General features: G+C 43.9%; 2 protein-coding genes across 2 annotated transcripts in view; one reads left to right on the forward strand and one right to left on the reverse strand.

Moving 5' to 3' along the window:
• Window positions 1–25,503, forward strand: part of Ints4 (integrator complex subunit 4) — a 67,048-nt gene that overhangs the window by 36,481 nt on the left and 5,064 nt on the right. Inside the window, exons 13-21 of the mRNA XM_032892966.1 lie at window positions 4,506–4,621; window positions 5,905–6,038; window positions 7,346–7,503; window positions 15,259–15,352; window positions 17,776–17,856; window positions 19,037–19,167; window positions 19,546–19,605; window positions 21,776–21,935; window positions 22,156–22,299. Of these exons, the coding sequence (XP_032748857.1) occupies window positions 4,506–4,621; window positions 5,905–6,038; window positions 7,346–7,503; window positions 15,259–15,352; window positions 17,776–17,856; window positions 19,037–19,167; window positions 19,546–19,605; window positions 21,776–21,935; window positions 22,156–22,299 (1,078 nt within the window). The remainder of the gene's footprint in view (window positions 1–4,505; window positions 4,622–5,904; window positions 6,039–7,345; window positions 7,504–15,258; window positions 15,353–17,775; window positions 17,857–19,036; window positions 19,168–19,545; window positions 19,606–21,775; window positions 21,936–22,155; window positions 22,300–25,503) is intronic.
• On the reverse strand, window positions 1,154–1,622 carry LOC116891698 (28S ribosomal protein S18c, mitochondrial-like). The gene has a single exon (XM_032892965.1). It carries the CDS (start codon window positions 1,611–1,613, stop codon window positions 1,182–1,184), a length of 432 nt encoding a protein of 143 aa, XP_032748856.1. The 5' UTR covers window positions 1,614–1,622; the 3' UTR covers window positions 1,154–1,181.

Below are 25,503 nucleotides of genomic sequence, written 5' to 3' on the forward strand. Positions count from 1 at the left end.
CCCCCCCATTATTGCCCCCCCCAACAATCCTGTTCACTGGAGGTCCAGCCTTGGCAGGACCAAGGGCTTCCCCTTCAACTGGTGCTCTTACTAGGATATTCATTGCTACCTATGAATTTGGAGCCCAGGGTCAGTCCGTGTATAGTCTTTGGGTAGTGGCTTAGTCCCTGGAAGCTCTGGTTGGTTTCAGACAAACTTTTAATACTGTTTATGAACCTCTATTTGAAGAACTACCTGTATACATGTAATATAAAATACATGTTTTAGTATCTTACATATTTCAATGACTTTATCTGCTGAAGTCATTCCAAAAGGGAAAAAATCATGTTAAAAGAAAAACTGTTAAGCTGGGGATGGTAGTACACACCCTTAATCCCAGCATAGACAGCCAGTGTATCTGTGAGCTCAAGGCTGCCCTGGTTTACAGAGCAAGTTTCAAGACAGCCAGGACTACACTGAGAAACCATGTCTTCAAAAGAACAAAAAAGAAAAGCTATTAGTAAAATACCTGTGGGTTAAATCAGGTCCTGGGAGATGTACACACACACACACACACACACACACACACACGCATGTCAGTGCTGAGATAAATGATATGGATCTTTTGCTTTGCCATGTGGTGGGCAGTCTACCACACAGCCATATTCCCAGCTTCCTGGCAGATACAAACTAAGAAATGCCTGTGGAGTCTTGTTCTAGATCACATTTTTAAAATTATGTTTATTTGTGTGTGTGTGTGTGTGTGTGTGTGTGTGTGTGTGTGTGTGTGTGTATGTATGTGTGTATGTATATGTATTGGCCATGGCAAGTATGTGGAGGCCAAAGGACAGCTTGTAGGAGTCAGTTTTTTGTTCTACACTGTAGGTCCTGGAGTTTGAACTTGGGTTGTTACTCTTGGCAGTGAGTTCCTTAACCCACTGAGCTATTTCACTGGTCATAGGTCACATTTTTTTTAAAAAGATTTATTTACTATATATAAGTACGCTGTAGCTGTCTTTAGACACACCAGAAAAGGGCATTGGATTCCCATTACAGATGGTTGTGAGCCACTATGTGGTTGCTGGGAATTGAACTCAGGACCTCTGGAAGAGCAGTCAGTGCTCTTAACTGCTGAGCCACCTCTCTAGCCCATAGATCACATTTTTGATACCTATTTTTTTTTGGCAGGAACTTTACAAAATTTATTCTCGGTATCTGATGTTGCAAACTTTAGGGTCTTTGAGATATGCCGGATCCTTGTATGTAACTGGCATAAACCCCATTTTCTGGGCTCGCTTAATGGCTTTAGTCACTTCCTTCTGCTTCTTCCCACAAAGACCTGTTATGTGCCTTCCATAAATGCATCTGGTAAATGGAGAAATAAACTGGGACAAAAGCTGTACATTCTTGTAATCTACACGTTTCTCACACAAGACGCACTTCTTAAGAGGCTCCTTATAGGGGTTTTCCATTGGGATTGGCAGGTCTTCATTGCTGGTTACCTGTTCATACTGTGAAAAACATCTTCTCCATGGCACAGAAACCGCGTGAGTTGCGCGATCCGTGAAGCAGCCAGTCGCGGTTGTCAAGTTCTTCCTCCCTATACAGCTGCGCAGAGCAAGCAGAGCTGCCATGCTTCTCCGCCCTTCTTCTTCCTTTCTTGATACCTATTTTTGCTATTTCTCCATGTTGTAAATCTATTTCAGCTCAATTCAACATATATTTGTTGATTGTCTTTAAGGAACATTGTTGGTCATTTGGGGGGTAGATACATAATGGTGGCTCACAGCTCTATCAGTGAGTATAGAGACACGAAGGACTAATTCTCCTTTCATCAGAGGTGAGATTGTGAAAATTTGTAGGTGCTGGAGATCTAGCTCAGCAATTAAGAGCACTTGCTGTTCTTCCATGGGGCCTGGCTTCTATTCCCAGTACTCACATGGTGGCTCTCCAGTCCTAGGGTATCTGAGGTCCTCTTGTGTCCTCCAAGGTCCCTGCCTGCATGTGATGCACACACAGCCTTACATGTAGACAAAACACCTATACACATGAAAACAATTAAATTTTGAAAGTAAAATATAAAAATGAAAAATATTAATGGTTGTTTGATCTTCTGTGGTTTCTGTGTACACATACATGCATACATAACACACACAGTTGTGTGTATACACATACATGCATACATAACACATACACACAGTACATAACACATACACACAGTTATCTTGGTTGGGCATAAAAGGAAATAGGAGAAAAAGTCTTATCTCAGAGTGCTTCACAATATTTTGAAGTTACTTATTTTAATAGTCACTTAAGCCTTTTCATTCTCTAGAAATGTTAAAGGAGACAAAAGGAATAAAGGGACAGTCAAAGGTGTGTTCTTAAACTGTTAAAAATAAGTGCAGAGATGTAGAAGTGGTTGTTTGTTTTTGTTTTTGTTTTTTTGAGACAGGGTTTCTCTATGTACCCTTGGCTGGCATGGAATTTGCTGTGTAGACTAGGCTGTCCTCAAACTCATATCGTTACATCTGCTTCTGCCTTCCAAGTGGTGGGATTAGAGGGTGTTCTGTTTCTGTGTCTAGTTCATTCCTGAATGTTTACTGAACACTTGTGTAACACTTGTTATAATGCCATCCCTGTGTTAGGTCCTGTGTTGGAAGGTTTAGAAATGGCTTAGCTTGGGCTGGAGAGATGGCTCAGCGGTTAAGAGCACTGGTTGAACTAAGAGGTCCTTAGTTTAGTTCTTAGCAATCATATGGTGGCTCACAACCATCTGTATGGGATCTGATGCCCTCTTCTGGTGTGTCTAAAGACAGCTACAGTGTACTCATATAAAAAAATAAATAAATCTTGAAAGAAAGAAAGGGGGGAGAGAGAGAGAGAGAGAGAGAGAGAGAGAGAGAGAGAGAGAGAGAGAGAGAGAGTCAGTCAGTCCATGTTGGGTAGCTTCCTTCATGTTGCTTTCCACTTTATTTAATTTTTAAAAATTGTTTTATGTGTATGGGTGTTTTGCCTGAATGTGTATCTGTGTACCACATGCATGGCTGATGCCCTGGGAGACCAGAAGAGAGCCTTAAAACCCTTGGAACTGAAATCACAGATGATTGTAAGGCCCCATGTGGGTACTGGAATTAAACCCTACATCATCTGGGAGAGCAGCCAATGTTCTTAACTAGTGAGCCATCTCTTCAGGCCGTTTATGTTTTGAGACCAGGTATCTTAAGAATCCAGAGTTTGTTGCCTGGACTATCTGGCCAACAGGTTCCCCAGAATCAGCCCATTTCAGTCTGCTAAGTCTGGCATTGCAGGCACAAGCTGTCTAGTTTTGTGTTTTGATGATTGCATGTGTGCTCGGGGTTTCTGTCCACAGGCTTCAAGCTTTTTACCACCCTTCAGCTCCTCTTTGTAATTCAGTGGAGCCAAGCTATTTACACTTCTAAACCAGAACTTAAGAAACAAAATTGCCTTTCCTGTGTAGTTTTGTAAAGCTTGGAAAAGCCCTTCACTTTCACAGTAATAGCTCGTTATTACTGGGCCCTAACTAAAAACACTCTTAAGTACTTTGCCTTTTTTTTTTTTCTCATTTAAACCCTATTTTATAAACAACCTGCTCAAGCTAGGTAGTTTCAGGACGTCCCCTAGGATATCAGTTGTGTTATTTTGACTACAAGTTTAAAAAAAAAAATCTGGCTCAAATCATCTTAAATAATAAATCTAATGTTTACATAACAATCCATGATAAATTTGTTTCAGGATTGACCAGCTTGTCAGAGTGAGAGTCCTGGTTGATGACTTCACTCGGCTTTCACCCCATAGCTACAAGATGGTTCCTTCATAAGACAGCATCTAAAGACCCAAAGGAAGGGATGTTCCCTTCATGCGTTTCTTCCTATATGCTTAGAGAGTCATTACTGAGCAGCTCCCCAGCATACTTCTCTTGCTCCATTTACCACAATTGAGTTTCTTGACTCTCGCAAACCAGCCCCATGAAATGATGTGAATGCTGGGGTGTGTTGAACCGATGCAGTGCAGCCCTTGGGCTGGCCATCCTTTCTGAGCGCCTTACTGCCTTCCTGGTACCTGAGGAATCAGTTTTCTTGGCAAGGAAGATGGAGGAACTGGTTGTTAAGCAACCAGTAATCTGGGGCCTGGAGAGATGGCTTAGCAGTTAAGAGCACTGACTGCCCAGAGGTCCTGAGTTCAATTCCCAACAACCACATGGTGGCTCACAACCATCTGTAATGGGATCTGATACCCTTTTCTGGTGTATATGAGGACAGCGACAGTGAACTTAGGTAAAACAAACAAAAAACCAACCAGTAATCTGCATTTGAGCTCTTTTAACTTCATGATGGCCCTTTCTACAAGAACTGAGTCCCTGAGTAATTGGATGACTTACCTGAAGTTGTACTGTTGTGGAAAGTGGATAATTATAGTTTCCATAGCAAATAGGCTTTCTGATATAGTTCCTGCACTTGTTGAAGCACTTGCTAATTACTAACATGGTTCCTGTTTGTTTGTTTCAGGTGCTTGAAGTTTCTGGGAAGCCGGCATCCGACCCTGGTGCTTCCGTTGGTGCCAGAACTCTTGAGCACTCACCCATTTTTTGACACTGCTGAACCAGACATGGATGATCCAGCTTGTATCCTCTCTGCTTAGCTCACATGGGCCCTGCTGTCTTAGCAGAGAGCAGTGGATTCTTCTGACTTTTACTTAAAATGTTTTCGTTTGGCGCTGTAGTATGTCAGAGGGACTCTGGTGGCTATCCCCGGCTTACATGGTTTTTATAGTAATTTCATCTTTGCTGTTTAATAGTAACAGATATTACTACCTTTTATTTACCACTTCAGACATTGCACATATTCATCGTATATTTTGTATAATTTATTATGACTTACCACACAACCTTGGAAGTGGAAGGAGGGGGAAGGGGATTTTTATCTTTTTTTTTTTTTTTTAAGACATAATTAGGTTTTAAGTAACTCAAAAAAATCAGATTTGTAGCCAGATGTTATGCCGTACACCTGTGGGATGCTGTTGTGTCAAACCTGGCATACATCCAAGATATACTGTGAAACTGGTTTTTTTGTTTGTTTGTTTGTTTGTTTGTTTGTTTAGTTTTTAAGATTGGGGTAGGATGCAAATGTAGCTTATTGGTAGAGAGAATGGATGGGCTTGAATAATATAGGCAAGGCGCTCTTCCTCTTCCTACACCACAAGAAAGAAAGAAACAATAGATCTGCCACTAAAGCTTGGATGTTTGATTTCAAGCTTACATACTTTTCTGTCTTGAACCCTGCTCACCCTGACCTGCAGCCTGAGAGAGTCTACCTGGGGAGTGCCTGCTCACTGCTTCTAGTTGAACTTCAGTGACTTTGGCTTTCTCATGGAGCTTGACAAGGGACTGGATTGTTTTCCAGCAGTGGGACTATGCTCACACCAGTGCATCCTTACACTCCCTAGGTTCCTTTGCTCCACATGCAGATCCAGATGCAGCCTGAGTTTTAGGATCATTATTCAAACATAATCATCCAAACATGTGAAAAAAGGAGATCATTGCACTCTCCCTTAGTCCTGTTTACCCTCACAGTGTGCTGGGTTTGTTTATCAGTTTAGACAGGTATATAACCCTCTTTGGCCTTGAGCCTGATTTCCTGGATCTCCCGAGTGCTATTACCTGAAGTTACAGGCCTGCCCCAGTGTGTGATGTGGGATGCCCCAATTCTGAGGATTGCACCCAGGGCTGCTGACATGTCAGACAGGCGCTCAACAACTGGGCTGCAGCCCTGATTTTGCAGTGTTGTGATTATTGGCAAATTGTGCTTCTTTAATGGGAACTTTGGAAACAGGAAGCGAGACGACAGGTTATATAGGCAAACCTTAATCTTTCATATTCCAAGTTCACTTAACCCACTTACGTACCAGACATTGCAGTTTTAGTTCTTATCTTCAATGCTGCTAAAACCTGTCCTACAATGCCAGCACTGTTCTCAGATCACACCCTCCGGCACTATGCCTACCTCCGAGACAGCCTTTCTCACCTTGTTCCTGCCTTGAGGGTATGTTGAAAGCAGGTTGGTTGGCTATCTGTAGTGCCCTGTGGTTTATTAAATAGCACTCTAAGCAGACTGTATAGTCTGTGGAAATCCATCTATCCACTCATTCTTTTTTATCTTGGGCTTTGTTATTCTGTACTTCTAAGATTTTTATTTTGAGACAAGATCTTTCTGTGTAGTCTAGGCTGACCTTGAACTTGCAGTTCTTTTGCCTCAGTCTCTGCAGTACTTGTGCTGTTGTGCTTGACTTCCTGTGCTCCAGCTTCTGTGGTCATGTCCCCCCCAACCATGCTCCTCCTTCCCACCCTCTCTCCCACCCTTCCTCCCTCTCCTTCTCTTCTTTACCTCTCTCTCTTGTCTTTAGGCTGAATATATAACCAAGGACACCTGCCTATCAATTTGTATGAGTGTGTCTGATTCTTAATTATATAATGTTAGATAAGAAAAAAATCTTTAGCACTAGATTACTAAGGGTAAACTTGTGATATTATCTTTACAGTTATTAGTTTGTGTATGTGTGTAGAGGAGCACGCATGTGCTGTGTCATACATGCAGATGGAAGTCAGCTAATGGGAGTCAGACCTCTACTATGTGATTGTGTCTGAGTATGTGGGTATGTGATGCCAAGCCACGTACATATCACAGGTCAGAAGACATGTTTTGGGAGTTGCCACATACATATCACAGGTCAGAAGACATGTTTTGGGAGTTGCCTCTCTCCCACCATTTAGGTCTCAGGGACAAATTCAAGTCCTTAGGCTTGGTGAGTTTCTTTACTTGCTGAGTCATCTCACTGACCCTCCATCTCTTTCTTAAATAATAACTTCTTCTAACTATTAAAATAGGAATTACATTACCCTCGTATAAAACATTTTATAGCATGCTTCCTAAAATTGGGAATAAATTTATCAATCTCTCGTTAAATGAAACACAAGTCTTAAAAATAAAATGTAACACTCAGATTAACTCTTGGTTCTATTTCTATGCTCAGCAACTGAGATACAATATATTCTTTTTTTTTCCTACCATATTATTGGGTGGGTCATGTTAGCATTCTCATTTATATTTGTGCCTGCTTTCCTAGCCTTTTTCCTTGTGTTCCTCCCCTCCCCTGCCCATGTCTCTCTGTTTCTCTCTCTCTCTCTCTCTCTCTCTCTCTCTCTCTCTCTCTCTCTCTCTCTCTCTCTCTGTGTGTGTGTGTGTGTATGTGAGAGAGGAGAGAGAGACAGACAGACAGACAGACAGACAGAGAGAGAGCCCATAAATTGAGCCATAGAATTTGCTGATACTGATGTTCACTCTTTTCTTAGTTACCAGGGAGAAAACTGGTGTCCTCCGCTGTCCCCTCTAACATCACCCCCCATGAAGATCCTTCCCAGCAGTTCCTGCAGCAGAGCCTTGAAAGGGTGTACAGTGTTCAGCACCTGGACCCTCAGGGAGCCCAGGAGCTGCTGGAATTCACCATCAGGTAAGCAGTGTGGCTACTTCCTCTGAGAGCTAGCACTCTCATGCTCAGCCTGATTGCTTTGAATTCCTCTAGTTTCTGATTGTTGACCTTTACTCTTGGGATTGTAGTGGGTTATTGTTTTCTAATGCTGTTTGCATTCATGAGTCAAAGAGTAGTGCAAATAGCAATAGTTACAACAGCACAGGCCTTTAGTCCCAGCACTTGGGAGGCAGAGGCAGGTGGATCTCTGAGTTCGAGGCCAGCCTGGTTTACAGAGCAAGTTCAAGGATACACAGAGAACCCTGGGGGCGGGGAGGGGGACAGAAAGAAAGAATTACAAAGACACTTTAATTCCCTTTCTTTCTTATATATTAGTTAGCTGAGTGACAGAAGTGCAGAGGAAGGACGGTTTAGGAAGACAGCCTAGGAAGACAGCAGGTTCACCTCCCTAGTCTCACAGGGCTGAGACCAGCATGGGCCCATGCTCATTTTCCCTGCGTCTGTCTTCCGCTGCCTGTGCTCTCTCTGCCCTGCAGTCCCATGATCCCTATTTCTGGTCTACTTTTCCCTGTGTGGAGAAGAAAAGGCCCTCATTCTACATCTCATACTTTGAAAGACAGGTTCCAAAAGGTGTATCTTCCAGGTTTTTATAATATTGACAGGATAGCCACATGATTCTCTGTCTAATCAGGGAGCCAGGGTCGGTGATCGGTATTGTGGGTGACTAGTGTCTGGGCAATTACGGCTTCTATTAGGAAGATGCTCTGCTGAACAGCATGGAATGGACCATGCTGTCCAGCCAACCTTTTACAGCTAGTGGACTGCCACTTTTGTATGCTAAGGGCCAGCCATGGCTCTGGGAGCCAGAGCTCCACTGCTCTTGGTAGCTATGTGAAGTGGGCTTCCGCTCTGTTTCTCTTTTCTTCTTCTCCGTGATAGTGTGTAGTTTTGGAGGCCACTAAAAGCCTTCTGGCCCCAAGCCCAGGAAAATAAGCTTTGATTCCTGATTCATTCCCATCTAATTAAGCATTTAGGGCTTGTCCTTGACAGTTTATCCTGTTGGCACTAAAGCAAATGTAGAATGCATAAAACAGGCCAGCTTGTTTAGCTTCTTTAGCTGTGGTACTGTTGGTAGGTCTCGGTAAACACCTGCTGGGTTGTGTTGTCCTCATGAGCTAGTGTTTTATCTTTTTCTCTTACATTTTATTTAGTATGTTTCTCCGTGCACACACATGCATGCTACCTACATCCCCCATGTAGAAATAAAAGCACAATATGCAGGAATTGGTTCTTTCTTTCCACTCTGTGGGTCCTGGGGATTGAACTCAAGTCATCTGGCAATTGTCCTTTTAGGCTTTGAGCTGGCAAGACCTTTGTTCTAGTGCCCTGGCTTGAGTTTCTGGCTTGAGTGCATTTGAAGGAGCATAATCAAAAGAGTGGGGATACATGGGAAAGGAAGCAGTGGAGCAGTAGTATTGAGCGAGGCTCACTCTGCTTTATAGACATTGCTGGATGTGTTGGGACCAGAATGTGAATGGAGCTCTGTCTGACTCCCAAGTTCCTGTTGTGGGATATACAGTGGTGTCATGTAGAGATTAGAGCAGATGATCCTGTGGTTTGGCCTGATAGAAATGTCACGGTTGGCAAGGGGCTTGCAATAGGACCTGAACTCAATGCCCAGAACCATATAGCAATGCTGGGTGTTGCCTGTAAGCCCAGTGTTGATGAGGTGAACGGATCAGATTCCTAGGTCTTGTTGGTCAGCCAGTTGAACCTTACTGGTAAGCTCCAGACTAAAGGCAGACTCTCAACAGAGCTGGATGGTGCCGAGGATAACTGACTCCCAAGGTGGTCCTCTGGCCAGTGTGCATGTGCATATACACAAACGTGTGTGTGTACATTAAAAAATGATGATCCCTAAAATTCCTCAAAAATTACTTTTTTTGAGACAGAGTGTCTCTACATTGTCCTGACTGTCCTACAACTTACTTTGTAGATCAGGTTGACCTCGAACTCACAGAGATCTACCGGTCTCTGCATCCCAAGTTCTAGAATTAAAGGCGTACGCCACCACACTCAGCTTCAAAAATGACCATTTTTATAGTTGTTAAAAAGTGTTGGTTGGAGCTTTATGTACAGAATATTCTCTGAGTACACCCACAGCCACACATTCATTGCTAATGATGTGAAACAAGCTTTACTCTCGTAGTTACTCCCCTCGTTGTCATATCGTACCAGCAACATTTAGACTTTACCAGGCTCTCATCTGTGGGAATTCTGACAGTTCAGTAAGAGCTCAGGGAAATTTTATTTTTGTTTTATTTTATATGAGCTTTACATAGATACTTTGCCTTCATTGCTGTGTCCATTATAGGGATTCAGAAATGCTTGTTACAAACAATAATTGTGACAACTTAAGCAAGAATGATGGTCTGATTAAGTGGTTCTCAGGCTGTGGGTCATGACCCCTTTAGGGTCAAATGACCCTTTCACAGGGGTTACCTAAGACTGTGGAAACCACAGGTATTTATATTGTGGTTCATAACAGTAGCAAAACTACAGATATGAAGTAGCAATAGCAGTGAAAATGATTTTATGGTTGGGGCCACCAGAGCTGTATTGAAGGGCAGCTTTAGGGGGGTCAAGAACCACTGCCCTAAGTGGTGAGGGAAGAATGAGGAGTTAGCTAAGTGAAGAGGAAAGGAGCTTATCACAGACTAGGGATAGCAGAGAAGGACTACAGCTTGGTCCCTCTCGCCTCCTGTTGAACTAACATTTGTCCAAAGTTAAAGCTTCTAGCGTAATGAGATGTGAAGGACTGGCTCACATTCAACCTACGATCCATACCTAGAACCTACAAGGGAAGAGAGCATAGACTCCAAAACGTGTTTTCATCTCTACACGTGTGTTCTGTTTCGACATATGTGTTGACCCATGCCAACAGAGACAAAAACTAGGTAATAAATAAATGTAAACCAATTAAAAATTAACAAATTTGGGCTATTTTGTTAAAGATTTTTTTTTTCTTTTCTTTTTTTTTTTCCCCCCGGAGCTGAGGGCCTTGCACTTGCTAGGCAAGCACTCTACCACTGAGCTAAATCTCCAACCCCTTGGGCTATTTTGTAAATCATGCTTTTTTCCTTTTTAAAATTACAATATATTTGTACTTTCTTTTGTTTGTTTGTTTCATTTTTCCGTTTGAGACAAGGTTTCATGTGGCTGAGAATGGTCTCACACTTTCTGTGGCTGCACCCAAATTCCGATCTTCCTGCCTCTGTCTTCCAAGTGTACACCCCACACTAGCTTGCTTGCTTTATTTGTTTGTGTTTGTTTGTTTGTTTGTTTGAGACAGGGTTTCTCTGTGTAATCCTGGCTCTTCTGAAAATAGCTTTGTAGACCAGGCTAACCTCAAACTCAGAGATCCCCCTGCCTCTGACTCCTGAGTTCTGTGATTAAAGGCATGTGCCACCATGCCTGGCTTAGCTTTAATATTTCAAAAATGCTGTTTGTTGGCTTTATGGACCAAGGATCACTGATGTGTGTTTCTGAGGGGGGCATTTTTGTCCTGCCAAATCACATTGTAGAAATAGAGTTCAATATAGCTGGTTTTTGGTTTGGTTTGTTTCATTAATATTTTATATATTTCTCAAATAAAAAAAGCAAACAAATGGGGAATTATATGATAATGGTTAAAGAAAAGGGTTTTAGAATCAGACAGGCCTGACTTTGTGTCCTGGTTTTGCCATTTTTAATTCTGTGACCTTGTGCAAACTAGGTAATGTTGGTCTTTGGTTTCATGCTTTCTGAGACAGATTAACTGCGATTCATGTTGTGAGGATTAATGGACTCAAGTAAGGAAATACCTAGCAACAGTACAGCTGCACACAGGAGGTGCTCTTTGTACCTTTCACTGTAAAGGGCTCACAGTCTGACAGTAGTGTCTAGACCAAGGCTTCCTGACAAAAAGAGGACAGGAGGACACACGCTGGAACATAGACGACTTCACCGTGGCTAGCAGTTTCCATTCGTGCCTGTCAGTAGTTGAGGTCTCTCACAGCTAATTGGGTAGGGCTGTGACTTGTTCTGAGAAACTGAGAACCATTGCTACACTCCAGGGGCAGTGGACTAACATGAGACCTGCAAGCACGCAGTGCATGATCAGCTTGGCAGTGTTCTTTTAATAGTAACAGAGGGCAGAATCTTGCCGACAGTAATTGCTTCAGCAGTAGACGGAGTCTGCCCTTCTCTTGAAAGAGATGTATTGGAGAAGTGAACTGCAGAGGAGTGAACTGCTGGCCACCAGAATTGTAGTTCATAGACATGGATAAGCCAGGGTCTCTCCTTCTGTGTGGTTGGGCTCCTCAGGACAGAGCAGGCCACTCAAACACATGACATGATATTATCCATAGACGTCCATGTCTTCAGTCACTGGCTGTCTTTGCTCTGGGCTTGCATGTGGGCACCTCCTTCCTACGTTCATCATCGTGCTGCGCATGCTGAGCATGAGATTAAAGTGAGGCACTCCTTCAATGGACAACTTTGTCCGGGCTACAAGTAATCTGCTATGCCTGAAATGACTTCTCAAGTGATCCAAGCTTTCTGCTTTTCTAGGAAATTTTATGTACAGACTTTTTATGTTGCCATTGAAAAATAATGAGGCAGGGGCTCAGTAGGTGAACTGCTTTCTGAGCAGGACCCAAGTTTGGATCATCAGTGCCCACATTTAAGAAAAGATGGGAGTGCAGGGCATGTGCCTGTAGTCCTGCTCTTGTCAGTAGGTGAGCTCCAGGCGCTGTGAGGGCCACGACAGAGGAAGACATCTTGGCCTCTGGCCTCCTTAGGATGACATATACTAGTTAACTTAATTGGATCCAACTCATTACCTAGAGATGGGTTTGAGTGTGTGTTCTCTGGAACAGAATCAGAGCTCAGCTAGTAATAACGTGGAAAATGGCTTGTGTGTGTGTGTGTGTGTGTGTGTGTGTGTGTGTGTGTGTGTGTGTATGTGTCTGTCTGTGTCTGTGTGTCTGTCTATGTGTGTGTATGTGTGTGTATCATATTTTATCTTACATATGTGTGTTTGCCTGCGTGTGTATGTGTGCACTACCTTGTGTTTGGTGCCTTGTGGAGGTGACAAGATGTTGGGTTCTGGGTCTGCAGTTAAGGATAGTTGTGAGCTGCCGCCATGTGGGTGCTGAGGATCAAACCTGGATCCTCTGCAAGAGCAGCAAATGCTTTTCCCCACGGAACCAGCTCTCCAATCCTTTTTACTCATAGAACTTTGAAAATACTTATAAGCTTTTAAGAGGTTCTCTCTCTATAGCCTTGGCTGTTCTAGATTTCACTACGTAGACCAGGCAGAGATCCACCTGCCTCTGTCTCCCAAGTGCTGGGATTAAAGGTGTGCACCACTACAAGTAGCATTATCAATTTTCTTTTACAATCTTTATTGACATTTTTTTTCTCCAGAAGTCATGTTTGGTTGAATCCTAGGTCTCTGGGATGTCCTGCTTCTGGCTCCTGGCAGTCTAGGCAGTGTCAGTTGTGGGCTCCCTCTTGTGGCCTGGGCCTCAAGTTGGGCCAGAAAATGTCCCCTCCCACAGGTTCTGTGCCACCATTGCTCAGCACATCTTGAAGACAGGAGAGGTTGTAGGTTGAAGGTTTTATGGCTGGGTTATGTCCTACTCCACTGCTGGGAGCCCTGGCTGGTTGAAGAAGACAGTCAGTTCAGGCTCCATATCCTCCATTCCTAGGTCACTCTTCGCTAAGGTCACTCTTACAGAGTCCAGGGAGCTTCCAGTGCACGGTGTTTCTACATTGCCCCTAAATACCCCCAATTCCAGTCTTCCCTCCCAGTACTCTCTTCCTCTGTCCTTCTGACCCCCACACCCTCCCTCACCTGATCCTCCTGTTCCCATCCCCACCCGCCCTCAGTCTTCCCATAAAATCTATTCTATTTCTTCTTACCAGAGAGATCCATATGTTCCCCCTGGATCCCTCCTTGTTACTTAGCCTCTCTGGGTCTGTGGATTGTAGCATTGTTATCCTTACTTAACAGCTAATGTCTCCTTACAAGTGGGTCTGGGATATCTCACTCAAGATGGTCTTTAGTAGTTGAATCCGGTTGCCTTTAAATTTCATGATGTCATTGTTTTTAACAGCTGAGTAATGCTTCATTGTGTAAATGTACCACATTTTCTTTATCCATTCTTTGGTTGAGGAACATCTGGGTTCTTTATACATTCTGGCTACTATGAATAAAGCCACAATAAGCATGGCTAGGCAAGTGTCCTTGTGGTAGGATGAAGCGTACTTTGGGCATATCCCAAAGAGTAATATAGCTGAGTCTTGAGGTAAATTGATTCCTAATTTTCTTTTTTTCTTTTTCTTTTCTTTTCTTTTTTTCGGAGCTGGGGACCAAACCCAGGGCCTTGCACTTGCTAGGCAAGCGCTCTACCACTGAGCTAAATCCCCAACCCGATTCCTAATTTTCTAAGGAACTGCCATATTGATTTCCATAATAGCTCTACAAGTTTGCACTCCCACTAACACTGGAGGTGTTTTCCTTGCTCTGCATCTGTGCCAGCATGAGCTGTCACTGTGGTTTGGTCTTAGCCATTCTGATGGGTCTAAGATGGAGTCTCAGGGTCATTCTGACTTGCATTTCCCTGGTGGATAAGGATGTTGAACATTTCTTTAAGTGTTCTCAGCCATTTGAGATTCCATTTTGTTTTTTAATAGATATAAAGTATTTTATTTGGCTGCACCATAATTCACTTAGCAATATTTATCTTATGGATCTTTAGTTAGTCACTGCGTTTTTACATAATAGTCTTCATAGCAATGAATGTTATAGGGCATAAATCATTTCTGTTGATTGTTTCCTGAAGGATTATTTCCCAGCATAAAACTTTTGATGAAAAAAAAATATGGCTTTATAACAATAGTTGTAGGCACACATTTTTTGCAACCTACTTTTAATAAGTGTTCAACTGCGCTAGCCCACCACCTAGCAGAGGTAGTGAAAGAAAAGTTATTACGATAATGGGGAAGTAGACTCGTCTAGCAATAGCTCTTTGGGGGCAAGCTCTGTCCTCTTTGGCAGCAGCTGCAGAGCAGTACTCTAAGCAGGCAGACACCACACACAAACCAGCAGTCGTAAGTCAATCCTGAAGAAACCACAAGGCAACCTGCCTGAGGTGAGGCCTTGGAGCAGCAAGCTGCACCACAGGAACCTCACAGGCAGTTCTTGGGCGAGTTTCTGCCTGGCATCTCCACTAGTGGAGATCAGTGGTGCTAAGAGGAACCAATGCGTGAGTGTTGTTAGGGTAGAATAGCGAGGCAGAGCAATCCAAACCAATGCTCAGTGCTTCTCTCCAACTGCCTGGGGCTACGTTTATGCTCCTTCCTCACGGGTCCTTTCAATGGACCCGTTATATCAAAACCCGTTATATCAAAGCATCATTTGACATAACTGACTTTCCAAAGAAACCACAGGTTCCACTTCAAATAGTTGTGTTTTACAAGTGAGTGTGTAAGAGTAAACTGCTTTTTAAAAATTTACAGGAGGGTCTGGGAGAGATGTGTGGCCTAGTTTCAGTATAGCCACTCCAGTATTGGTATTGTCACCTGTTACTTGGGCCCGTTACAGCTATAAAATGGTTAAACAGTTGTGACTTGACCTTTACATAATTTGTGGCTTTATCTTCCTGCTTTCTCTCACCTGAGTTGGTTTGCTTTGTGTGTGTTTGTTTTCTGGTTTTGTTTTTACCGTAGAGATCTGCAAAGACTTGGAGAACTTCAGTCTGAATTGGCAGGGGTAGCTGACTTCTCCGCCACCTATCTTCAATGTCAACTGCTCCTCATTAAGGTTTGTTTGGATCAGTATGTGTATGATTTTTGATGCTAAGAATGAACTTAAATTGATCCAGCAGTGTTTGAGACCCTAAGTAGAAAAACTTACTCTGTGAAACCATCAACAATGGGAAAATCACACATCTACAGGACGTTGTATTCTATTTAAATAAATGTTAACTCATATAGTATGTTAGACTTTCTCTTGCTGTGATGAAACACCCAACCAAAACCAACTTGAGGAGGAAAGGGTTTGTTTAGCTTACTCTTCCATATCTCTACTCATCACGGCAGGAAGTCAGGGCAGGAACCTTGAGGCAGGAGCAGATACAGAGGCATGGAGGTATTTCCTCAAGGGTCCCTCCTCTCAGATGACTTTAGCTTGTGTCAAGTTAACATAAAACTATCCAGCATATATATGAATTTTTTATTTTAGAATTCTTTCATCATTATCAAATTAGAACGTGGTAGTACACACCTTTAATCCCAGCACTTGGGAGGCAGAGGCAAATGGATCTCTGAATTCAAGACCCGTCTGGTTTACAGAGTGAGTTTCAGGACAGTCAGACCTACACAGAGAAGCCCTGTCTTGAGAAATCAAAGCAAAACAAAAAACCAAATTAGAGTAGGTTTTAATTTTAGAATCCTAAGGTTGAAGCAAGGGATATTTACTTCGTTGGTAGAATGCCTGCTTAGTCTTCCGAGGCCACCGAGGAACGGAAACAGCAGGGCTATACGTTTATGGCCAGGCCAGGCACCTTAGTGAGACTGCCTTCAGACTGAAAACAACTGCTGATGCAGCTCAGTAGGAGACCATTTGCCTAGCTTGTGTGAGGGCAGGGTTGCTGGCATGAGACCCTGGCTCACTGAAAAAGAAAAACGAAGTCCGCTTCTCTTAGTAGCACAATATGAGAGGGGAATAAGAAGACATTGCTCAACTATGCTGATTCCTTACTCAGTCTGGAACCTGGGCTATGAGTGTGTTTATAATAGGGAGGAGCTGAATAAATTGTGGCATCTACTCAACCCTTAGGCCTATGGTGGTAATGGTCTGTGTGGAGAATCACACCACAATGTAACAAAACCAGTGTAATATTATGTACTCCAAAAAAGATACAAAAGCATTCTACTCCAACAACAAGCTGTGTGAACGCTTTATGTGGGAAGTGATAGGAAGTATGTATTCACCTGTCGTGGAGTAGAGTAAGGTGGAAAGGCCCGGTTAGTAGGTATGGGTTTAACTTACTTAAATCACTGCTTGTACTGCCTGTTTGCCAAGCATGACTTCACTTGCAGCCTGGAACAGAATGACCTGGAGAAATATCTAAAACAATTGGTTGTTGCCCTTAACAACCTGGTGATTGCCACTTATGCCTTCTGTAAAATCTTGCTTGCCTGCCCAGCTTGGAGTTTTTAGAAAATAAAATGAAAATACCCAGTGGGCTTGGCATCGAGGCCTCTCAGGACCTATCTGGCTTCAGCCCACTGATAACATCTCCCTCCTGTCATGGGTGACAGGGTGCTTATTCACGAGATTCCTGCAAGAGTCACACTAGTAATTTAAAACATACTGACCCAGCACTTGTTCTTCCAGAGAAGCCAAGTTCAATTCCCAGCACCCACAGGCGCCTCTTACCCATCTGTAGCTCCAGTTCCAGGAGATCGATTGCTCTCTTCTGCCCTCTGAGGCATGCATATGGTTCACAGACCTAGAAACAACAAGACAAACAGACAAGCAAAACCCATCACATTTGTCAAAGTGCTACTATGCTGGAGTCAATCGAGTAGGATAGGACAGGATAGATCATCAGGCATGATTATGCTTACTTGTAATCCTGGCTCTAGAGGGGCTGGGACACGAGAATCCTAAGTTTGAGGCCAGTTTGGGCTACATACTACATAAGGCTACCCTTTCTGAAGAAAAGAGCAAGGAAACAAAAGAGGAAAAGGAAGCTTCCCAAGAATAATCTTCCCCAGCAGAAGTGAATGAAGCTGGGTCACAGACAGAGGGGTCGGTAATAAAATCTGTGGCTGTTGGTGATAGTTTTGACTGTTGAGAAATTGAGAAAAAGGAGACCGTAGGAGAGCTGCCTGACCTGTAGTTGGGTAAGTGAGAGGGTGCATTGCAGGACACTGCGCACAGGTGCAAAGAGAATGGGTCTCTGCTGCAAATGTGACAGGTCAGGGTTGCTTGGGTTGGTGCATTGGCCCTGTGAACAGCCCCAGGGCTGACCTGCCTGCTGATTTTGGTGAGGGTTTTTAAGCACCAGCTGCCATTCTATGTCTGCTTAGGTAGCTTTATTATAACAGTAATCGTTATGGAGAGGAAGCCCTAAGCATGGTCCATTTTCACACACAGCAGGAGCACAAATCTCAGTGTGAATCGTTTTCCCAGTTTCTGACCGCTGCATCTATCTCTTCTTTCATTTGTCTGAGTAGGCCTTGCAGGAGAAGCTGTGGAATGTGGCTGCCCCCTTGTATCTAAAGCAGAGTGATTTGGCCTCAGCAGCAGCAAAACAGGTGAGAGGCTCCTCAGACAGGTCTCTGTCAGAGAATTACCCAGTCCAGAGGCTCCTATGGCCTGTCTCCGGGCTTCTGAGTTTTCAGGCTCTGGGAGAGCTAGTCAGAACTAGGCCTTTGTGACTGTGCAAGCACTGGGCTTTGGAGTCAGGGGACTTGGGTTCTAGTCTCAGGTCTTCTCCACCTCACGAGGTGATAAATTGAGTAAGCTATTTGAGTCTCCTGGAGTTTCTTCCTCTTTAAAATGTGGCAGTTGAATTGCATGATTTCTGAGATGCCTTTATTTATGTTCTAACATATTACCAGTTTGTGGGCCAGTGTGGTGGCTGGTTACAGTACTTATTGTGTAGGACTGATAACCTGAATTCAGTTCCTGAAACTTAAAGCACCCACACGCTCACATATCACATATATAAACACGTTTTTATTATACCATTTATATTAGTATTTGTTTCAGATAGATTAAAACCCAATAAAGATGTGAATCTTTCATCTAAAAATACATGTAAATTGATTTTGAGGTTGTTTAATATTTTTATTCTTTGATAATTTCATACAATGGAAGTTTTTGGTCTTTTTCTTTTCTTTCTTCTTTTTTTTTTTAATGAGACAGGGCTTTTCTATGTAGCTGTGCATGACTGTCCTGGAACTCCCTCTGTAGACCAGGTTAGCCCCAAACTCCAAACTCACATCGATCTGCCTGCCTTAGCCTTCTGAGTGCTGGGGGTTAAAGGCATGTGCCACCACAGACAACTCATACAATGTATTTTTATATTCACTTTCCCTAAATCTACCCCTACTTCCCAATTTTGTGTGTATGTATGTGTTTTGTTTTGTTTTGTTTTCGTTTTTCTTTTTTTCGGAGCTGGGGTATGTATGTGTTTTAAAAATGATCTGTTGAGTCTCGTTCATGCTGCCTACATGGCTGTAAGCCCACCCATTGGAGTGTGGTTAGCCCACCAGAAGTCAGTCATACTCTTAAAGAAAACTGATCTTTCACATTTCTCTCAATAAACGAGACCATTACAAAAACAACAACCAAAAAAAAAAAAAGAAAAAAGAAAAAAGAAAACTGATCTTTGCCCAGAAGCCATCAGCTGTCCATAGCTCCTCAGTTAAGGACAGAAAGCCCTTTCCTGACAGGATATTTTACTGATTGCTAATTGTCTTTTCCTTATAGATCATGGAAGAAACCTACAAAATGGAGTTTATGTACAGTGGTGTGGAAAATAAGCAGGTTGTGATCATACACCACATGAGGCTTCAGGCAAGAGCTCTGCAGCTTCTAGTAACTGCACGGACTACCCGAGGGTAAGACGTCCTGAGCTGGGCGGGTAGGTGCCAGCTGTGTCCTGAGGATATGGGCAGACACGCTCACAGCTCTCTAAGGCTATCGAGGAGCAAGACTTAGGGAGGTCACCTAAGAGATGCGTCTGCTTGTCCGTGCTTGGGTCAGGGTAGATCCTCAGAGACAGCACTGCCTTTGCTTCTGGCTGTTGTCTAAGAGCTCAGTTTTACGGTGTACCAAGGTCACTCTCCTCGCACAGAAGCTCAGGACTCTGGGACTTTTTGTCCTCCTTAGTTCAGAGTCATAAGTTTTTTTATTTTTTTGGAGCTGGGGACTGAACCCAGGGCCTAAATCCCCAACCCAAGTCATAAGTTTTTTACACTTTGCTTTTTTTCCTACAGAGTTGACCCCTTATTTGGAATGTGTGAAAAATTTTTACAGGAAGTAGATTTCTTTCAGAGGTGAGTATTTTTTTTTTTAATCTTGTTTATGCAGAAAATAACTGGCACCAAGCAAGGTCACATAACTTGTGCTGCTGAGCTATTTGCTACCTGTTATCAGTGTGTCCTAATGTGGTATTCTCTTTACGATACATAAACTGTTGTGAGTCTATAAGCGTACACCTCAATAATAAAAACATCAGGAACCATTTGGATTCTGCACTTAGCTGCGCTACAGAAAAAAAAAGTTCTCAGTATTCTTGAGAAAAGATCTTGCTGTGTTGCCCAGACTGGCTTTGAATTATTGATCCTCCTGCCTCAGCCTTCTGAATGGTAGGATTACAGGTATCCTAGTATGCCTGGCTTTGTTCTTTGCCCTTTTGAGACAGGGTCTCAAGTAGTCTAGGCAAGCCTTGAACTTTCTGTATTGCTAAAGCCAGCCATGAACTACAGACCCTCCTGCCTGTACTTCCTGGGTGCTAAGACTCTTGGTGTGTATTACCATACCCAGATACTCTGTAATTTTGTAGGTGAAGAATAACAAGCCAGGGTTGGCGAAACATATTTTTAATATCAGCACTTTGGAGACAGAGGCAGGGGATCTCTGTAAATTTGAGGCCAGCCTGGTCAACTGCTACATAGTGGAATGAACTCTGGGAGAGAGAGAGAGGAGAGGGGAGAGAGAGAAAACACAAGTGAACACCTCTGGCCTATACACACACGTGCATATACACACATACGCGGGCATATATATATATCCACACAACTCGTGGGGGAGAGAGAGAGAGAGAGAGAAAGAGAGAGAGAGAGAGAGAGAGAGAGAGAGAGAGAGAGGAGAGAGAGAAATGGAGAGAAATGGAGAGTAGAAAGACGATTGAGCAGTTAAGAGCAGTTGCTTTTCTTTTAGTGAAACTGAGTGGTTCCCAGCACCCATATTGGGTGTTTCAGTCACCTGTAATTCCAGTTCACGGGACTTGTTGCCCTCTTCTGGATGCTGCCCGTACTTGGACTAATGTGCATATACGTACACACAGAAACATGTGCACACATAATCAAAATATTCATAACTCTTTTTAAGTAACAATAAATACATAAATAAACGTGTCTCGAGCCAGGCACCAAAGAGCGCGCCTGTAATCCCAGCTGGATCTGTTGCTGAGGCAGAGGGTTCACTTGAGCCTATGACTTTAAGACCAGCTTGGGCAAAGCAGTGAAATGCGTGGCGTGTGTGTGTGTGTGTGTGTGTGTGTGTGTGTGTGTGTGTGTGTGTGTGTGTGTGTGTGTGTGTCGTCTTTCCTGAGACCATACCACACTGGACCTGGAAGTGGTTGGCTTGTCTAGGCCGTCTTGTCAGTAAGCTCCAGGGATCCTCCTGTCTTAACTCACCCAGTGTATAGATGTGAGCTGCTGCTCCCAACTTTTTAGGGTGGAACTCAGGTTCTTGTACAGTTGAAATGTTTCCTCAGCTCTGGGTGTGGTAGCCCACATCTTTAATCCCAGCACTCGGGAGGCAGAGGCTCTCAGAATTCAAGGCCATCCTGATCTACAGAGCAAGTTCCAGGGAGCCAAGGACACAGAGAAACTCTGTCTCTAACACCCTCCCCCTCAAAAAGAAAATAAAAAAGTTTCCTTAGAGTATTGATGAAATAAACTGTTTAAAATGGATACAATAGAAGAGCAGAGGGGTTGGGGAAGTAGTGGGGGTGAAGGTAGTGAGGCCAAACTTGTTTTGTGTTGACAATTCTTTTTTATGGCAGGGAGCATAGTGGCAGACAGGCAGGCAGGCAGGCATCGTTGGTGCTGAAGCAGTACCTGAGGTCTTCACATCTTGAGACAGCCCCACAGAAAGAGCCCTGCCCCAGGGTAATGCCTCCTCCAAACAAGGCCACACCTAATTTTGGTACCAAGTATTCAGACACAACCTAGGGGAGCATTCTTGTTTAGACTACCACAGCCATACAACTTTAACCATCGTGTTCATAGTTGCCATCATTGCCCCTGCCTTCACAAAGCTGATAAACCAGACTTTAAAAGATTCATTTACTTTACGTGATGTGTCTCTGTGTGGGTGTGTGTACCATCTGGGTCCCCGAGGAGGCCAGAAGAGGGTGGTGGAGGCCCTGGAACAGGAGACACTGGTGTTGGCAGAGTGTGGGCTCAGCCCGTGGTGAGGGAGTTGCTGTGTTTGCAGGTGCTTCATTGCGGATTTGCCCCATCTTCAAGATAGCTTTGTGGACAAACTGCTTGATCTCATGCCCCGACTCATGGCTTCTAAGCCTGGAGAAGTGATCAAGATTCTGCAGACAATGCTGCGGCAAAGCACCTTCCTCCATCTTCCGCTTCCAGAGCAGGTCAGAGTCCTGTGGCCCCTCTGCAAAAGGGGAGCAGATGAGCTAGGGTCTTTCCTCTGAGTGTTTATAATTACATGTATTAATGGGGGAGGGGCACCGCACATGTGAGGTTCCCTGGTCCCTAGGGATCAAACTGGTTATCAGCCTTGGTAGCAGGGAGCCTTTCCCACTGAGCTCTCTCATTGGCCTAAGAATCAGCATGTTTTCTTGTTGCTTGCAGATCCACAAAGCCTCGGCCACCATTATTGAGCCAGCAGGAGAGTCAGACAACCCTTTGCGGTTTACATCTGGGTTGGTGGTAGCCTTGGATGTGGATGCAACCCTGGAACATGTGCAAGACCCCCAGAACAGTGTCAAGGTCCAGGTGTGTGGGGTTTTACACTGACATTGTATATAATTTATATAATTCCCTAAGTACCAGTAAGTCTTTACTAGTGACAGGTCCCTCTGTGTTTGTATAATATAGACTTTAGATCTAATCCTTTTACACACACACACACGCACACACACACATTGAATTCATCAAAGTGTTATAAGTTCCATTGCTTCGTCAGGTGGTGGACAAACTCATAGATGGAGAGAATGATTATTAGGATGCCTTTTTTCCAAAGTTAGATAAATAAGCTATAATCACAGGAGAAATTTGGTGAGCCCGGCACTTCCAGCCACCCCTCTTTCCTTCCCTCCCTTCATGCATGTGTGCTTTCTTCAGTGTGCATGCTAAGGGCTGGAGCTGTGGGGCAGTTGTGAGTGAAGGTCATTGCTTCGGCACACAGGCGGCACACTGTGCACACAGTCAGCACACAGTCGGCACGCTGTGCAAGAGAGGCAGGCTCTGTGGAGGTGCCGGCATGTGGTGCAGCCTGAAAGGATGTATCAGAGCAAAACGGAATAGCAGGAGGAGGTAGGGATGAGAAACTGAGCACTGGCAGGACAAGTAATCAGATGGGAGATGATGGCCTGCAGTGGGCACGGCACAGCAGGCTTCCGAGACAAGGGGATGTAAGAGCGACTTTATTCACCTGATGTAATTGTCTGGGAGCTTCTAGCCTCCATACAGTCTTAGCTAGACCTAGAATGTTTTCACCCTCTGAGACTTACTGCTGAATAAACTCACCTTTCCTTGTTCTTTCTGAACTCTGGCTGGCTGGTTCAGCTCAGCTGTAATGGCTCAAAACTCTCCACATTCCATTCTCTCTTGGCCTCTGACTGAACTGTTCTGCTTGGCCTCAGACTCTAGCAATCCATTCAAATCTTATGGCTGCTCCTCATTCTCTTGCGTGGTCTGTCTTCACCCGTGTCTAGCTTGTTCTCTCTCCAACCTACTCTGTAAAACTCTTCTGGTGAATCTGCTTCCTTCCTGTCTCTCTGCACTGCTCTCTCTTATGTTGCCTCTGTTTTCTCTCTGTTCTCATGAGAGCTGGACAGATCCTATTCTGTCAAATCTTTCTCTGATTCATCACTTTGTCTGCCACTAAATTATATATCAGTTTCAAACATGAGTGCTTCCTTGTACAAACTAACTTTACTTTAATTGTTTGGGAGTCAATGTGTGTACTAAGGGCACGTCTCTATTCCAGCCAGAGGGATTAAAGGTGTGTGCTAAAGGCTGAGCCACACCACAGCTAGAAACAAGTAATTTTAATAAATCACACAATCTCAGGGTTCACAGTGTGATCAAACACCTTGTAACAGATCATACCTATGAGGACTTCTGAGGAGTAGAAAGCTGTAACTGCTGGACTTTTTTATGTTTTAAGGTTATCCACCCTGGCTGTACTTGTTGGTTACTTAAAAACTGATAAACAGGGGCTGGGGATTTAGCTCAGCGGTAGAGCGCTTACCTAGGAAGGGCAAGGCCCTGGGTTCGGTCCCAACTCGAAAAAAAAAGAACCAAAAAAAAAAAAAAAAAAAAAACTGATAAACAGTCCTCATTGATCCTATACCAGTTAAATCAGAATCCTGAGACTAAGCTCAGAGTTCTTTCTAAGAGCTCACAGGTAAACTTAATGCACTGTGTAGTCTAATGGGGACTTGTTTTGTTGTGTCTCTGAAAAGTTCTCTGGGCGATTAGGCATAGACAGTTGCAGGTGGATTCTTGACAGGTCATCTGCTAAGTATCCTGAAAAGAATCCACTCTTAAGGCATCTCTGCAGCCTTCCAGGCATATACACATCTGCATGGGATCTAATGGGGATGCTTTCTGCCCTGTCATGAGACACATCTGTAGCAGTTTCAAAGTCCAGCTACCGTACTCAGAATACCAGAACAGAGGTGCTCAACATGCAGCTGTCACCGTGCCTCAGAGACTTCATGGAGTCTATTCTCTGTTAAAATTATGGATGTCTTGGGGTTTTTTGTTTTGTTTCTGTTTTTGGGTTTTGTTGTTATTGTTGCTGCTTTTTTGCATTTTTTTAGTTTGTTTTGGTTTTTTGGTGGTTTAAGACAGAGGCTTTCTCTATATAACCTGACTGCCCTGAAACTTTCTATGTAGACCAGCCTGGCCCAACTTCAAACTCACCTGCCTGCTTCTGCCCCCCCAGTGATGGAATTAAAGACATTTGCCACCATGCCCAACCATGTTGTCTACTTTTAAAGCAGCTTCACTGAGAAAGCTTAAGGGTTCTGCTGCTTTGTCCCTTTCTTCCTTCTTATCCTTCCTCTCCTTATATACCCTCACCCTACTTTTTAAAACAGGGTCTCATAGACCAGGCTGGCCTCCACCTTTCTCTTTGAACTTCCGATCTTACCACTTCACTCCCAGGTGCTAGCATTGCAAGCAGGGACTGCTTGGTGGGTCTAGAACCTGTGTCTCACACAGGCGAGGCAAGCACTCCAGCAGCTCAGCTCTATCTGTGCCCTGGATATGTCCCCCTATTCCAGCTCCTCCTGGACACCCACTCCATGATCACCTCCCAACTTCTCCTCCACCTCTTTTAAAATAAGCTCTTAAAGATGACAAAGTTCTAGAAACTACAGCTTCAGATGGGGCCAAAGCACCTAGGAGCAAAGTAAGAGAGAAGCGGCAGTAATTACTGTTTTTGCTGTTGTAGCCAAATGCCCGAGGAGAACAACTTGAGAAGGAAGGGCTTGATTGAGCTCGTAGTTTCTAAGGTCTCAGCCTGCAGTTGGCTGGTTTCATTGCTGTACTCCTCGGGTGAGCTGTAAGGGTGTGGCGAGGAGTGCATGATAAGACGGAGCTGCACACCTCAGGACGTATAGCAAACTGGGAAGGAGGAAGGACTGGAGACATGGCAGGCCCTTGGTGACCTGCTTTCTCTGCCTCCCCACAAAGTACATGAAATTATGAATTTACTTTGTCTCTTGATTAATCAAAGCCCTAATGATCCAGTTACTTTCCTTAAGCCCTTACTTCTGAACATTACTTGAGGGACTAAGCTTTCAACATACAAGTGTCCATCTAGCAAGGCTGGACTTAGTGAGCAAGATTAGAATTTCTAGAACATAGAAATCTAGGCATGGCCACACATTCCTGTAACAGCCTGGGCGAGAAGGAGTGGAGGTGGGGTATTCCTGGGAACCCACTGCCTAGTCAGGTCAGTCCTCA

Source organism: Rattus rattus, chromosome 2 (assembly GCF_011064425.1).
Source record: "Rattus rattus isolate New Zealand chromosome 2, Rrattus_CSIRO_v1, whole genome shotgun sequence".
Taxonomy (NCBI): Eukaryota; Metazoa; Chordata; class Mammalia; order Rodentia; family Muridae; genus Rattus; species Rattus rattus.

Coding starts and splice junctions, on each gene's coding strand:
- LOC116891698 (XM_032892965.1), bottom strand. CDS start 1,613: ATGGCAGCTCTGCTTGCTCTGCGCAGCTGTATAGGGAGGAAGAACTTG.